The sequence below is a fragment of the Coregonus clupeaformis genome, chromosome 11 (assembly GCF_020615455.1).
Source record: "Coregonus clupeaformis isolate EN_2021a chromosome 11, ASM2061545v1, whole genome shotgun sequence".
NCBI classification, from domain to species: Eukaryota; Metazoa; Chordata; class Actinopteri; order Salmoniformes; family Salmonidae; genus Coregonus; species Coregonus clupeaformis.
In genome coordinates, this window is record NC_059202.1 from 8,973,749 (window position 1) to 8,987,902 (window position 14,154).

At 45.6% G+C, this 14,154-nt stretch overlaps 1 protein-coding gene across 3 annotated transcripts in view; it reads right to left on the reverse strand.

Moving 5' to 3' along the window:
* Window positions 1-14,154, reverse strand: part of LOC121576386 (serine/threonine-protein kinase WNK1) — a 67,137-nt gene that overhangs the window by 6,827 nt on the left and 46,156 nt on the right. For 2 of the 3 annotated variants that reach the window (XM_041889480.2, XM_041889479.2), the window contains exons 4-16: window positions 12,445-12,617; window positions 12,029-12,249; window positions 10,016-10,173; window positions 4,285-4,373; window positions 3,858-4,077; window positions 3,488-3,589; window positions 3,084-3,378; window positions 2,793-2,962; window positions 2,578-2,628; window positions 1,485-1,625; window positions 905-1,003; window positions 558-637; window positions 234-393 (exon numbers count right to left, since the gene is read on the reverse strand). In XM_041889480.2, the coding sequence (XP_041745414.2) occupies window positions 234-393; window positions 558-637; window positions 905-1,003; window positions 1,485-1,625; window positions 2,578-2,628; window positions 2,793-2,962; window positions 3,084-3,378; window positions 3,488-3,589; window positions 3,858-4,077; window positions 4,285-4,373; window positions 10,016-10,173; window positions 12,029-12,249; window positions 12,445-12,617 (1,959 nt within the window). The remainder of the gene's footprint in view (window positions 1-233; window positions 394-557; window positions 638-904; window positions 1,004-1,484; window positions 1,626-2,577; window positions 2,629-2,792; window positions 2,963-3,083; window positions 3,379-3,487; window positions 3,590-3,857; window positions 4,078-4,284; window positions 4,374-10,015; window positions 10,174-12,028; window positions 12,250-12,444; window positions 12,618-14,154) is intronic. The other variant, XM_041889481.2, reaches the window with a different exon arrangement.

Consider the following 14,154-nt stretch of genomic DNA (forward strand, 5'->3'; position numbering starts at 1 on the left):
CCTGGTTGGAAGATTCTCCGGAATCAGAAGGGAATAAGCAGGAAATCTGGAATCCTCCAAACAGAATTTCTGGAAAACCTGAGTATGTTGAAAATTACTGGAATTTTGGCCAACACAGGGTGCGAGGAGATAGAAAGTAGCCATGTGGAGTCTGTGTGAGGGACAGAGCGCTTAACATAGAGGAAGAAAACAGACAGTGAGTTGAGGTGAAAGTCTGACCATGTGACTCTTACATTGAGGACGATGAGCTTGGCCTTGGCGGTCTTCTCGTGGCAAGAGTGGCTGCGTACAGAGTGTTGCTGGTGCCGCTTGATCATGGAGCGCCCTTCGTGTCTACCGCCTGATGCCCCCTCATGGCCGTCACTCAAACCTGACGCCACGTCCGACAGACAACTGGGAGAGAGAGAGAGAGGTGGGGGGAGGAAGACATCACAATGAACAAAGGGCCGTATCATACAGTATATAGATGTATTTTCAATAGAACATATTCAGTAGCAGAAAAAGCTGTTTGGTGTGAGCTAGGTATAAAGCTGTTGTGGAGAGATGTGATGCCTTACCTCTCCACAGACTGAGGCACCAGCGCTGTCTGTCCTGCTGCCTGCTCTGCTGGCGCTGGCTTGGATACACTCACAGAGGCCTGAAACATCATCACACACACACTGTTCATTAAAGGAGCTTTACAACCATGTCATGTCAAGCATGAAAGCAATGGATGCACCTGGCTACACCTTAAGCACAGAAGGGTGTGTGATCTGACCGAGGAATTCTTTGAGCACACACACACACACTGAAGGTACAAGGTACTTCTCGTAGGACATGATTTGAGTGTGTGTTTGTAGGCTCCTTATACTACTATCACATGACAACACTCATCACACACACGTTGCTCCTGGCCTGTGTGTACCTGCAGCACAGAGAGGTTTGCGGCCTGATAGAGGAAGTAGAGGTGTTCTGCGTTGATTGGAGGAGATAGGATAGTTGGGCTCGGTTCATTGGCCCATGACTGACAGCCATGCAGGAAGAAGAAGCAGCAGCATGCAAGAGGAATGCATGAAAGAAAGAGTGGATGAAAGAGTAGGGCCATGGAGCCTTTAGTCCAGCGGTTCCCAAACTCGGTCCTCGGGACCCCAATGGGTGCACGTTTTGGTTTTTGCCGTAACACTACACAGCTGATTCAAATGATCAAAGCTTGATGATCAGTTGATCACTGCTGTGTAGTGCTAGGGCAAAAACCAAACCATGCACCCATTGGGGTCCTGAGGACCGAGTTTGGAAAACCCTGTGTTTGTAAAAAAAAAACAGAACATTTCAAAACAGAGGGTGAAGAATTGAAAAGAGAATGACAAGACTGTACATGCGTGATACAAATATGGAATAGATGCTGTGTCGTTGTTTGTAGATATGCTTGCTTGTCTGATTGTTTTAGCGTTAGTAAGAGCGTAAGCTGGGGTTGTTGTGAACTAGTGTGTCAGTGTGTGTGTCACCTGTATTTGCTGGGCTCCAGGCTGGAGCGGTGGTAGTGCTGAGCTCTGAGGTACAGTGCTCCCCACTGGCTGTGGCTGCTGGAGGTGCACGGGAGGGATGGGCTGAGATGAGGGGGGCAAAGCCACCTGCTGGGAGGGCACCTACAGGGGGGTGGAGGAGACAGAGATAAGAGAACTTCACAAATCAAACAGCCATATCTGCAGAGAAGACCTCTTCATTATCTGCAAAGATCTCTTCATTATCTATTTACCAACACACTGCCCTTCAAACAAACCCACCATCCATCCCTCCCCCAGAGGCCTAACCGCCTCATAGCGTTACACTGGCTCTCATCCACAATCCAACTCCCCCAGGCACTTACCTACTGCATTACATTGCAACACTATAAATCAGTACAGGTCTTATAGCATGGATTATACCACACACACACACACCTCAAAAAGCAGTGAAGGATACCATATAATAGGCTTGGGCGGTATCCAGATTTTCATATCGTCATACCACCCTTCTCTCATCCCGGGATTTACAGTATTACCGGCATAGCTCACAAGGGGGCGCTAAAGCCCATTGGGCTTCTATTACCAGAATGCTAACAAAATGAGCAAACTAATACCGAAATTACATAGACGCTGTTAGCTAAATGCTAACGAGCGAAAAATAAACAAATTGCAAAGAAAGGCAAATCCATCTCATAAAGTTATACAAGCATAGCTAGTGTGGACATTTACAAGCGAAAGTGAACGAGAAAATTTTGCAAATGAACAAAGTTGTGAAGCATGCTTTTCTGAAGGAAGAGAAGCATGTGTACATGGAACAGCAAGGAAAATAACTAATAGGAAGCACAGGGGAGAAAATGGCAACTGTACAGATAACTCATCCAAAGCTCTTTGAGTTCTGGCAGAAAGCCATTACAAGATACAGTATCTGATGGCAAACAGTAGTGAATTGCATACAATTGTACCTTGAGGGATGCATAAAGAAACCGAAAGAAAGAGGGAGAGCGGGTCCACCACTGTTTTCAACTCTGTGGCTATAGTGGAACAGCACTGGTGTGGTGTGGTGGTGAAGTTGTATTGTGATGGTGACGTGTACCTGTTGTGGAGCCCCAGGGACAACAGTGGCAGTCTGGGCAGCAGGAACCACCTGACAAACAGGACAGAGGGAGGAGGAGAGAGGGATAGATGGAGGGAGAGAACGAGATAGAGAAAGTCAGCTGTATTTACTATTATACATACAGAGACAAGAGTTGGGTACTGTTTCTGTAAGAATATATTAAATACATTGTGTGCCACGATAATGACACTCACCATGGTCTGCTGCTGCGATTGGTCAGTTTGGACAGGGGGTGTGGCCTGTGGGTATGGGGCCTGTGGCTGTGGCTGCTGACTGGGCAGAGAGCTGTATGACATCACCGGCTGAACCAGGTGCGTCTCGGGAAGGATGGAGGAACTCTGAGCTCTATCTGTTATTTGATTGGCTGAAAGAGGGAGGGGTAGAGAATAGGAAGATGGTTTTTAATTGATAAACACTTGATTAAGACTAGGTCAATACTACAAAGCACTGACTGCAAAAAAAGGTGACCGGCAGAAGGTACAGACCTGTCTCAGTCTGCTGTGGGTACTGGCCCACCTCTGGCACCCCTGACTCTGGCTGGGCTGGAACCTGGGTCGATACTGGGACTGGGAGCTGCCCTGTCGACTGGGGTATGTAGGGAACTCCCTGGGGTGGCTGCTGGGTATAGGGGGCAGCCTGTTGGCCTGGCTGGGAGGCCTCTGTGCTGGGCTGGAGCCCTGGTTGTGGATGTCCCTGCTGCTGTAGTAGTAGTAGGTGTTGTTGTTGTCGTTGTTGGCCCTGCTCCTCCTCCAGCCTCCTCTTCTCCTGCTCCTCTCTCACCTTCAATACAATCACATCAAGTTCAGCTCAGTTTAATTCATTTGATTGGAATACCATTAAACTTTACATGCAGGATTCAGACCTAAGATTCCATTGAGCTGGTACAGACCTGTTGCCTCTGCTCCCTCTTCCTGCTGATGAGGGAAACCCTGTCCTTTATGGCCTTAGCCATGGTCTTATGGTCCCCTTCACACACGTAGCCAGACTCCACCTGAGACAGATACACACACACACACAGAGAGAGAGAGAGAGAGAGCAGAACAAGGGACCAGGGCAGTATTAGGACTTGAAAGACTCCTAAATAATCAGGAAGAATTAAGACCCAAATGGCACCCTATTCGCTATGGGCCCTGGTCAAAAGTAATGCACTATATAGGGAATATGGTGCCATTTGGGGTGTAGTCAATCTCTCTCTGAAGTGGACAGCCATTTGGGACACAGAAATAACTATTTGAAGTGGACATCGCATTGTCACCCACCATCTCCTGGGCCACGTCCTCGGGGACGTCCTTGCCGAGGTCGAAGGAAAACTCGATGGCCTCGTTGTCCTTGTACTTCCCCTTCAGCTTCTTGACATCCTCTATCCTCAGCCACAGCTTGATGGCCTCCATCTCCCCGTCGTCCTCCTCAGCCAGCTCCACACGCACCCCGGTCTCCTCCTGGAAGAAGGCATGGTTCAGCAGGTCCTTTATCGAGTACCTTGGAGAGACGGGGAGAGTCAAATCAATACAGATATTTTTATCACACCAAAACCCTTTTCAACTCGTCTCATTTTGAGAAGGTCCTGGGTGCATGAGTATGAATACTCTCCCTGCATCGGTGTCTCTATAGCTGGACGTTGCAGAAATCACACTGGATAAGAGTGTCTGCTAAATGACCAGAATGTGAGTGTGAGTGTGAGCTGACCTCTCGTCCTTGTTCTGTCGGATGCATCCCTCGATGATCTCCTTCACCTCGGGGATGGCCACCTTGTCGAAGCTGGCCGGCTTCACCCCCTATAGGACACACACACACACACACACACACACACACAACTCCCAGTCAACAACCCACACATTGTCAACATAGAAAGATTCTGCTTCCGTGATTCTAACTTCCTGGGCATGGTTTCCCCGATACCAATGGCACTTAAGCTTACGTGTGTTTTAACGATGCATCTTTCTGTCCGAAGATGTAACATGCGTTTTCCAAAACACCACGCAGAGAGTACATTCGCAAAGTGCGTCGTTGAGGCCTGTGTTGATACTGATAGGATCTAAAGAAAGGCAGCACTGCTCTCGGATCAGTGTTCTCCCTTTCCAATCTAAACATTATAATTATTCCACAATACTGATGATGGATCAGCTCCTAGACAGATATAATCACTTATGGCTACACATTTTGATGCGGCTTATTCTAATGCTTATACTATAATAATGGACTAAATCAAGATTTGGCACATCATTGCGCACCTTACACATCATGAAATATATTGAGTCAAATAGCTATAAAGCGTACAAATAGCTTAATAAAACTCAATTGAATTAACATGAAATTTCAATATCATTGAAATATATAGGTCTATGTAGCCTATACTGTATTTATCTTTTAATACAGTAATCTTGGCTTTCATTTGAAGCGTCTTTATATCATTCACAGAAATGGGCAACTTTGCATTTGTAGTCATTGTCACATTCGTGTTGAAGTTATTGGCGGTCACAAAGACAGATAAACATACTGATTTTGTGTTTAGCGGCCATCTTCTGTGTATAAAGTGACGCGGAAGGGCAAAACAGCATCTAACGACGTACTTAGCTGTTTTACGAGTGTTTTGAGGCAGTTAAACATTTTCAAGAGCAACTTTAGTAACAATGGTTTTGGGAAATAGCTCGGAGATTTAATGATGCCCCTACAAAGGTTCTAACGATGAACGTAGCCTTAAGATGCTTTTGGGAAACTGGGCCCTGGTCTACTCAGGGATGCGTTCTGGAGGGCACACGGTTGCAGATAGAAATGTTGTGTACAAAGCTGAAATTATTCTATATTCTACATGCCAGAAGTATGTCTGTTCTACATAATATATTTATATCTGAACGTTCTGTGGCGTTGCCCTGTCGCCTCCTAGCAGCACTGTATGAGAACAGAGTATAACACTTTATTGGGCTGCAGTGCATGCTTAGTGTTCAAACTCATGTAATTGAATGTGATGTACTTGAATGTCCCAAATGAAGTTCTTGGGGGAGTCACCAGTTACAGCACTCTCATCTCAGAGCAAGGTTCAGTAGCTACAGTACCCACTGTACCCTGGGCCTGTTTTGAGGGCCACTAATCTAATTCTACATGTGAATTTAGGAGTTATGGTGACACTCCCACCCTTTGAAGATTAGTGGCTAGGGCTGTTACAGGGAGGGAGGGAGGAATCTAAATAAGGAAGCTGACCATATTTCACGAGAATTTACTTCTGGGTAACAGAGATTAAGTCTATAGAGACAGCAGGAGACTGCCTGGCGCTACATATACAGTGGGGAGAAAAAGTATTTGATACACTGCCGATTTTGCAGGTTTTCCTACTTACAAAGCATGTAGAGGTCTGTCATTTTTATCATAGGTACACTTCAACTGTGAGAGACGGAATCTAAAACAAAAATCCAGAAAATCACATTGTATGATTTTTAAGTAATTAATTTGCATTTTATTGCATGACAAGTATTTGATCACCTACCAACCAGTAATAATTCCGGCTCTCACAGACCTGTTAGTTTTTCTTTAAGAAGCCCTCCTGTTCTCCACTCATTACCTGTATTAACTGCACCTGATTGAACTCGTTACCTGTATAAAAGACACCTGTCCACACACTCAATCAAACAGACTCCAACCTCTCCACAATGGCCAAGACCAGAGAGCTGTGTAAGGACATCAGGGATAAAATTGTAGACCTGCACAAGGCTGGGATGGGCTACAGGACAATAGGCAAGCAGCTTGGTGAGAAGGCAACAACTGTTGGTGCAATTATTAGAAAATTTAAGAAGTTCAAGATGACGGTCAATCACCCTCGGTCTGGGGCTCCATGCAAGATCTCACCTCGTGGGGCATCAATGATCATGAGGAATGTGAGGGATCAGCCCAGAACTACACGGCAGGACCTGGTCAATGACCTGAAGAGAGCTGGGACCACAGTCTCAAAGAAAACCATTAGTAACACACTACGCCGTCATGGATTAAAATCCTGCAGCGCACGCAAGGTCCCCCTGCTCAAGCCAGCGCATGTCCAGGCCCGTCTGAAGTTTGCCAATGATCATCTGGATGATCCAGAGGAGGAATGGGAGAAGGTCATGTGGTCTGATGAGACAAAAATATAGCTTTTTGGTCTAAACTCCACTCGCCGTGTTTGGAGGAAGAAGAAGGATGAGTACAACCCCAAGAACACCATCCCACCGTGAAGCATGGAGGTGGAAACATCATTCTTTGGGGATGCTTTTCTGCAAAGGGGACAGGACGACTGCACCGTATTGAGGGGAGGATGGATGGGGCCGTGTATCGCGAGATCTTGGCCAACAACCTCCTTCCCTCAGTAAGAGCATTGAAGATGGGTCGTGGCTGGGTCTTCCAGCATGACAACGACCCGAAACACACAGTCAGGGCAACTAAGGAGTGGCTCCGTAAGAAGCATCTCAAGGTCCTGGAGTGGCCTAGCCAGTCTCCAGACCTGAACCCAATAGAAAATCTTTGGAGGGAGTTGAAAGTCCGTATTGCCCAGCGACAGCCCCGAAACCTGAAGGATCTGGAGAAGGTCTGTATGGAGCAGTGGGCCAAAATCCCTGCTGCAGTGTGTGCAAACCTGGTCAAGACCTACAGGAAACGTATGATCTCTGTAATTGCAAACAAAGGTTTCTGTACCAAATATTAAGTTCTGCTTTTCTGATGTATCAAATACTTATGTCATGCAATAAAATGCAAATTAATTACTTAAAAATCATACAATGTGATTTTCTGGATTTTTGTTTTAGATTCCGTCTCTCACAGTTGAAGTGTACCTATGATAAAAATTACAGACCTCTACATGCTTTGTAAGTAGGAAAACCTGCAAAATCGGCAGTGTATCAAATTCTTGTTCTCCCCACTGTATATGGAGGGCTGGATAACAGCTGTAATCACAGTCACATTAAGACAGCTCTGATAGACAGTCATAAGTTCGCACCATTCTGATTTTCTCATAGCGATAAGTATGTTGTGTATACTGATTCCTGGAATGCAAGTTACTTATCAAGGGAGTTCAACAATGTTCAGCTGAGGTAAAAGAACCTGTGGCGTAAGCAGGGTTGGAAATTAACACCAACCCTGCCAAATGCGGGTAGATTTTGTAATTGGTGGGTAAGAATGTCTATTTCACCAGCCACGTTGGCAGGTGGTCACACAGAGCATTTGGGGGAAAAAATTTTTATCCAAAGAAGTTGGTCGAATTGACTAGAAAGGCTCCTAAAGTGCGACTTTTTCGTTGTGTTTCTTGGCCAGTTGAGTCTTGCTCACACGCTAGGTTGATTTTCAATGTTAGTTTGAGTTTGCTGCAACTGTTTGCTGCTAGGAAGACAGTCAGATATTTTCTTTCATCACAGACAAGCGAGTGCCCAAGTTACCACGGTAATGGCCCATCCCTTAAAGGCAATGCTTTTATTGATGAACTTTTAATTTCTTATGAAAACACAAATACTTTCATTGTTCTCCTAGATTTATTTGTGAGATTCTACATTTCTACTTAGGAGCACATCTTGTAAAAAAAATTCAGCGTAGCGCCCTGAACTAGAATAATAAATAAGCCATATCACTCAGCCTTTTGTAGCAGGGTAGGCACTTTGTTGATTTTTGATGTTCAGTTGTAGAACTGTTTCTGTTTTTACTATCTAAATGATTTATTTTAACATACATTGGTTAAAAGACGCAGGTCACAAACATTTTATTAAATTAAGAAATATACCTCATTACTTCTTACTATACTGAACAAAAATATAAACACAACATGTAAAGTGTTGGTCCCATGTTTCATGAGCTGAAATAAAAGATCCCAGAAACTGTCTATATGCACAAAAAGCTTATTTCTCTCATTTTGTGCACAAATCTGTTTACATTTCTGTTAGTTAGCATTTTATCCTTTGTCAAGATAATCCATTACACAGATGCACCTTGTGCTGGGGGCAATAAAAGGCCACTTTAAAAATGTGCAGTTTTGTCACATTACAATGCCACAGATGTCTCATGTTGAGGGAGCATGCAATTGGCATGCTGACTGCAGGAATGTCCACTAGAGGTGTTGCCAGAGAATTTAATGTTCATTTCCCCACCATAAGCTGAAAATGTATGCACTCACTAACTGTAAGTCGCTCTGTATAAGAGCGTCTGCTAAAATGACTAAAATGTAAATAAGCTGCCTCCAACGTTGTTTTAGAGAATTTGGCAGTACGTCCAACTGACCACTCAACCGTGTGTAACCATGCTAGCCCAGGACCTCCACATCTGGCTTCTTCACCTGCGGGATCGTCTGGGGAGGGAGATGGTTTAGGGGTGCTGAGGAGTATTTCTGTCTGCAATAATGCCCTTTTGTGGGAAGGCCCATGCCCTCCCAGGCCCACCTATGGCTGCTCCCCTGCCCAGTCATGTGAAATCCATAGATTAGGGCCTATTGAATTTATTTCAATTGACTGATTTCCTTATATGAACTGTAACTCAGCAAAATCTTTGTAATTGTTGCATGTTGCATTTATATTTTTGTTCAGTATAGTAATACATTTCTTGTTTTAGAAAAACAGAAAGCATGCTCCTCCGTTTATGATTATTTTTATTTTTTTGTAATTATGGCATATATTTTGGCTGGTAAAAAATCTGAGTGGCTGGTAGATTTTTTAATCTACCTGTGACAGTGGCTGGTGGACCAAAAAGTTTATTTCCCACCGTGGTCGTGCAGCGCTCATGGAATAAAAAGGCGAGTGTGAGGTGTATCTACTACCTCCCAGTGTAGATGATGATCAACTGTGCTCATTGAGAGTGGCAGCAGAGATTACATTACTAGAATGGCAATGCTGAATGGTGAGAAAATAGGCTCACCTTCAAGGCCCATTTCTAACCATAAATCATGGAGTATCTATGACGAGGTGTGTGTGTGCTCCTCCTTTGGATCCAAGCAAAGCCCAGTTACAGTATCAGCCAGAGGGAAATAACAGGACAGTGCAGACACTCCTCCAATCAATCACACACTCCTCACTTCAACTGACAGACACGCAACACAACTGATAGACACATTCCACACACACGCGTCCGGAGACAGAGCGAGAAAAACTGGAAAAGAGAGAAATAGAGAGGGGGAGAATTGGAGGGAGGAGGGGAAAGAGGTAACAGAGAGAGGGAGGAAGAGGACTCACGGTGAAGACAGAAAGAGGGGCGAGAAAGCGATAAAGACAGGAGAGAAAGAGAGTGGCAAAGGAAGGCCAGTGATGCAAATGAAAAATAACTGTGCTCAAAATGGAGAGAACAGCAAGGAGGGGGAAAGCACACAGGGAGGAGATGGGACAAGTAAAGAGGGAACCGGAGTGAGGAGAGGGGGTGGCAGAGCGGGAGGACAACAGGGAGAGGGGTTCATGGAATGGGGGTTGAGGCGGGGGAGACTTACGCTGGTGACTCTGCGGTAGATCTGTGCAGCGTTCTGGCACTCGGAGTATGGGTACTCTGAGGTGGCCATCTCCAGCATGCACATCCCAAAGGCATACACATCCACTGACTCGTCGTACTTCTCCTCATACATCTCAGGCGCCATGAACTCAGGGGTACCTTAAATCAAATACAACCATTCAGAACTCTGTGTCTCTCTCTGTGTCCGTCTCCCTCTCGGAGTGTCACACCCAAAACGCCCCTCTTCTCCTCTAACCAAGTGGAAAAGGAGGAGGAAGAGTGACCCGTCCGCCGCTGCCTCCGGGTGAGCAGAACCTGCGAGAGGAGAGTAGAGAAAGAGAGAGAGGGGAGGAGAAGAGCAACAAAAAAAAAGGGGGGGGGGAAGCCGGGCTCAGTTAGACTGTAGTGAAATAGGCACACATTTCTCTGTGTAAGACCTGGTTATCTGGGGGGTGACACCTGGTATAGGGGGTCTAAAGAAGATGGCTGGTGTACAGAACACACTGTGGGGGGGGGGACTGGTGTTAGACACCTGTCAGTTGAACTAGTGACACTGTAGAATGACCCAGTTTACCTATCAGAACCCGTTTAGTGAGTTGAGTGCCAATGATCAGGGGCCTCAAAGTGGCAGAGAAGGGGCACGAATCGTAAGACTAGCTATGGAAATAACTTGTGTCAAGACCTTACCTTTCACAACCAAACATAACCCGTTTCATACAAACTTACCTTTAAGTAGTCCGACTTACCTGTCCTCATTGACTTAGGGCAGGGTTCTTCAATTCCGGTCCTGGAGGGCCGAAACACTTCTGTTTTTTATTTCTACCTGGTAGTTAATTGCACTCACCTGGTGTCCCAGGTCTGAATTAGCCCCTGATTAGAAGGAGAGGATGAAAAACAGAGGTGTTTCGGCCCTCCAGGACCGGAATTGAAGAACCCTGACCTAGGGAGTAAGGTGTTACGGTGAGGGCTGAGAGAAGCAGATCCCATAGCTAGTTACTGAGACAGTGTGTGTCTGGACACCAGCCTTATTCAAATAGCAGATACACTGCTCTCAATCTTCTGAGGGTCTTACACAGAAAAACTCAAAATGGTTATTTGAAATGAATTGGTTTTTGTAAGATGTGTGTCACAGTGCACTCGCACACTTACCATGCCCATAATAGCAAATACTTACTGACCAGCAGTACCCTATTTATTCCTTTACTGCAGAATGGGGCACAGCTGAGGCTAGAGCCTACAGTTTCAAAACATACCCAAGTGTGAAAGAAAAAAAGAAAAACAAAAGGCTGATAAAGGAGAAGTGGGTAGGAGGGCTTTCCAGACAGAAAAAGAAGCAGACATTCTCTGCGCTCCTAAAATTGTTTAAAAGACAGAGACAAACACTGACAAAAACCTGTGGGAGCAAACCCTTAAAAAAGAGAGAGACAAACGGGAAACGTTATTGGCATCACTGGCAAACAGACCACATATTTCCAAACCACAGAGCAAAGACCAGTCTGAGACAGGAGACAGAACCAGAGGCCATACCTGTAGCCCTGGTCTGGCTAGCCTGACAGTTAAGGCATGACAGGTGGATTGAGATTCATATTTCACAGAGAGACGGAGAGATTGGAGGCGCTACTTACTCTCAGTAGGAGCCTGAAACAGTGAACTTTCACTTTGTGGAGGAAAAAGATGATCTAATAAATTGTCACTGAGTAACCAGCCCTGGCGGACTCGCTGACATGACAGTGTGTGTAAAGAGAGGGTTTGTGGGTCTCCCCATGACCTGGCCTCCGCTTGAGCTGTGGTTTGATTAGAGAGCTGAAACATTGTGGTCTGTTTTCGAACCACATTGTCAGTCCAAAAAAGATGATCAGAAACAAAAACCTAACCCCCACCCAACCAATCCAACCCTTCATAACCTCAATGTCAACCACAGTATAATAACCTTAAACAAGACATCCCCCAGTGGAGTGTAGTGGGGAGGAAAGCAGGGCACAGTAAAAGGTAGTGGGTGATATTGGGGTCTTACCTATGACACTCTTGGCGAAAGACGACCTCTTGAGCGTGGCCAATCCCAGGTCTCCTATCTTGACGGAGCCCGTGGGGCCGGTGATGAAGATGTTGTCACACTTCAGGTCCCTGTGGATGATGGGAGGGGCCCGGGTGTGGAGGAAGTGAAGGCCCTTCAGGATCTGCCTACACCAACTCCTCAGAACCTTAATCTTCATCACCTTGAAACGCTTCAGATACCTATAGAACAGACCGATATGGGGTTAAAGATGGACATCATACAACCATCCTCATTAAAATTAACTGATTCGGAAACCTAGTACAGACAGTTTAATTATGACGATCATAAGAAAGAACACAGCAGAGGGCAACAACATTTGCATGATGTCCAGCACTGGACTCGTGTTGACGTCTGTGTGTAAGAGTGATACTCACGTTTTCAGTGTTCCTGAGGTCATGAGTTCTGTGACCAGCACAATGCACTTCCTGCCTTTAACGGGGACCTCCCAGGATTCGTAGAAGCGGACGATGTTGGGGTGCTGCAGCCCCTTCAGCATGCCCGCCTCCTCCTTGAACCGCTGGCGCTCCGACTTGGACAGCTTACGGTCCTACGGGGGGGGGGGAATCATAGGAACGTCAGTGTTACAGACAGTCAGGGGAGAGAGAATAAACACAGGTCTATAGTTGAGAGTAGATTTAGCTTACAGACAATATGACATATACTCTTTTCATTCAGGAAAGGTCAAATAACAATGCGAACAGCAGCCTTTTACTAGTATGATGTCAAAGTGAAAGTGGCTCTATGTCTTGGCAGCAAGGTATGAAACACTGAAGCATTCACGCTGTTGCTTTTTTAAGTGTGGGGATTTGCAATGCGTGTTTAGCTCACTAAACTTTTGGAAAGAGGGCAAATCCTGACATTTCTGTCAGCTAGCTTTCAGTTAAGAGCATGCTTGGGACAAAATACTTAATCACTTGTTTCTTTCAAAGCTGTATAGTCACCGTGAGTTGGACAAATGCGCTTTACAGTTCATAAAGAACAAGTACGAATAGACCTACATATATTAATCAAATTATATTAAAGACATGTTTCGGTACTTTGGCGACCGTCATAGGATGCAACCTTTCCAACAAGTCAGTTCGTCAAATTTCTGCCCTGCTAGAGCTGCCCTGGTCAACTGTAAGTGCTGTTATTGTGAAGTGGAAACATCTAGGAGCAACAACGGCTCAGCCGCGAAGTGGTGGGCCACACAAGCTCACAGAACGGGACCGCCGAACTGTGTAGCGTGTAAAAATAATTTGTCCTCGGTTGCAACACTCACTACCGAGTTCCAAACTGCCTCTGGAAGCAACGTCAGCACAAGAACTGTTCGTCGGGAGCTTCATGAAATGGGTTTAAATGGCCGAGCAGCCGCACACAAGCCAAAGATCACCATGCGCAACGCAAAGCGTAGGCTCGAGTGGTGTAAAGCTCGCTGCCATTGGACTCTGGAGCAGTGGAAACGCATTCTCTGGAGTGATGAATCACGCTTAACCATCTGGCAGTCCGACGGACAAATCTGGGTTTGGCGGATGCCAGGAGAACGCTACCTTCCCCAATGCATAGTGCCAACTGTACAGTTTGGTGGAGGAGGAATAATGGTCTGGGGCTGTTTTTCATGGTTCGGGCTAGGCCCCTTCGCATTAAGATCTCCCTTCACTATGTTCGCGAGCAGGTGTCCACATACTTTTGGTAATGTAGTGAAGCTCAACATATGGGACGTAGTACGCCATTTTCTGAGATCCCTTTTGGCTGGTCAGTGCTACTTTCAAAACTACTGGCTAAAAAGTAAACAATACTGGAGAATCGCTTTAAACTTGAATATAATTTGATGTAAATATTTAGGCAGAGGTAAAATTGAAATAACTTTCACACTATCAAACGGGCATAGGACTTTGTGCCTGTTTTCTCTGGCATGGGGCAGTGACATGAGGAATGTGTGCAGCTTTGGCGTACTTTCCCACCAAACAGAAAACAAAAAGGGCCAAAGCATGACAGAGCGAGAGAGACAAAAGTGAAGTGGGAAGGTGAAAAACCTCATTCATCCTGTTTACTAACCTTCTCCCCTCAGTCTACCATCGCAAATCATACCACTTAACATTTCT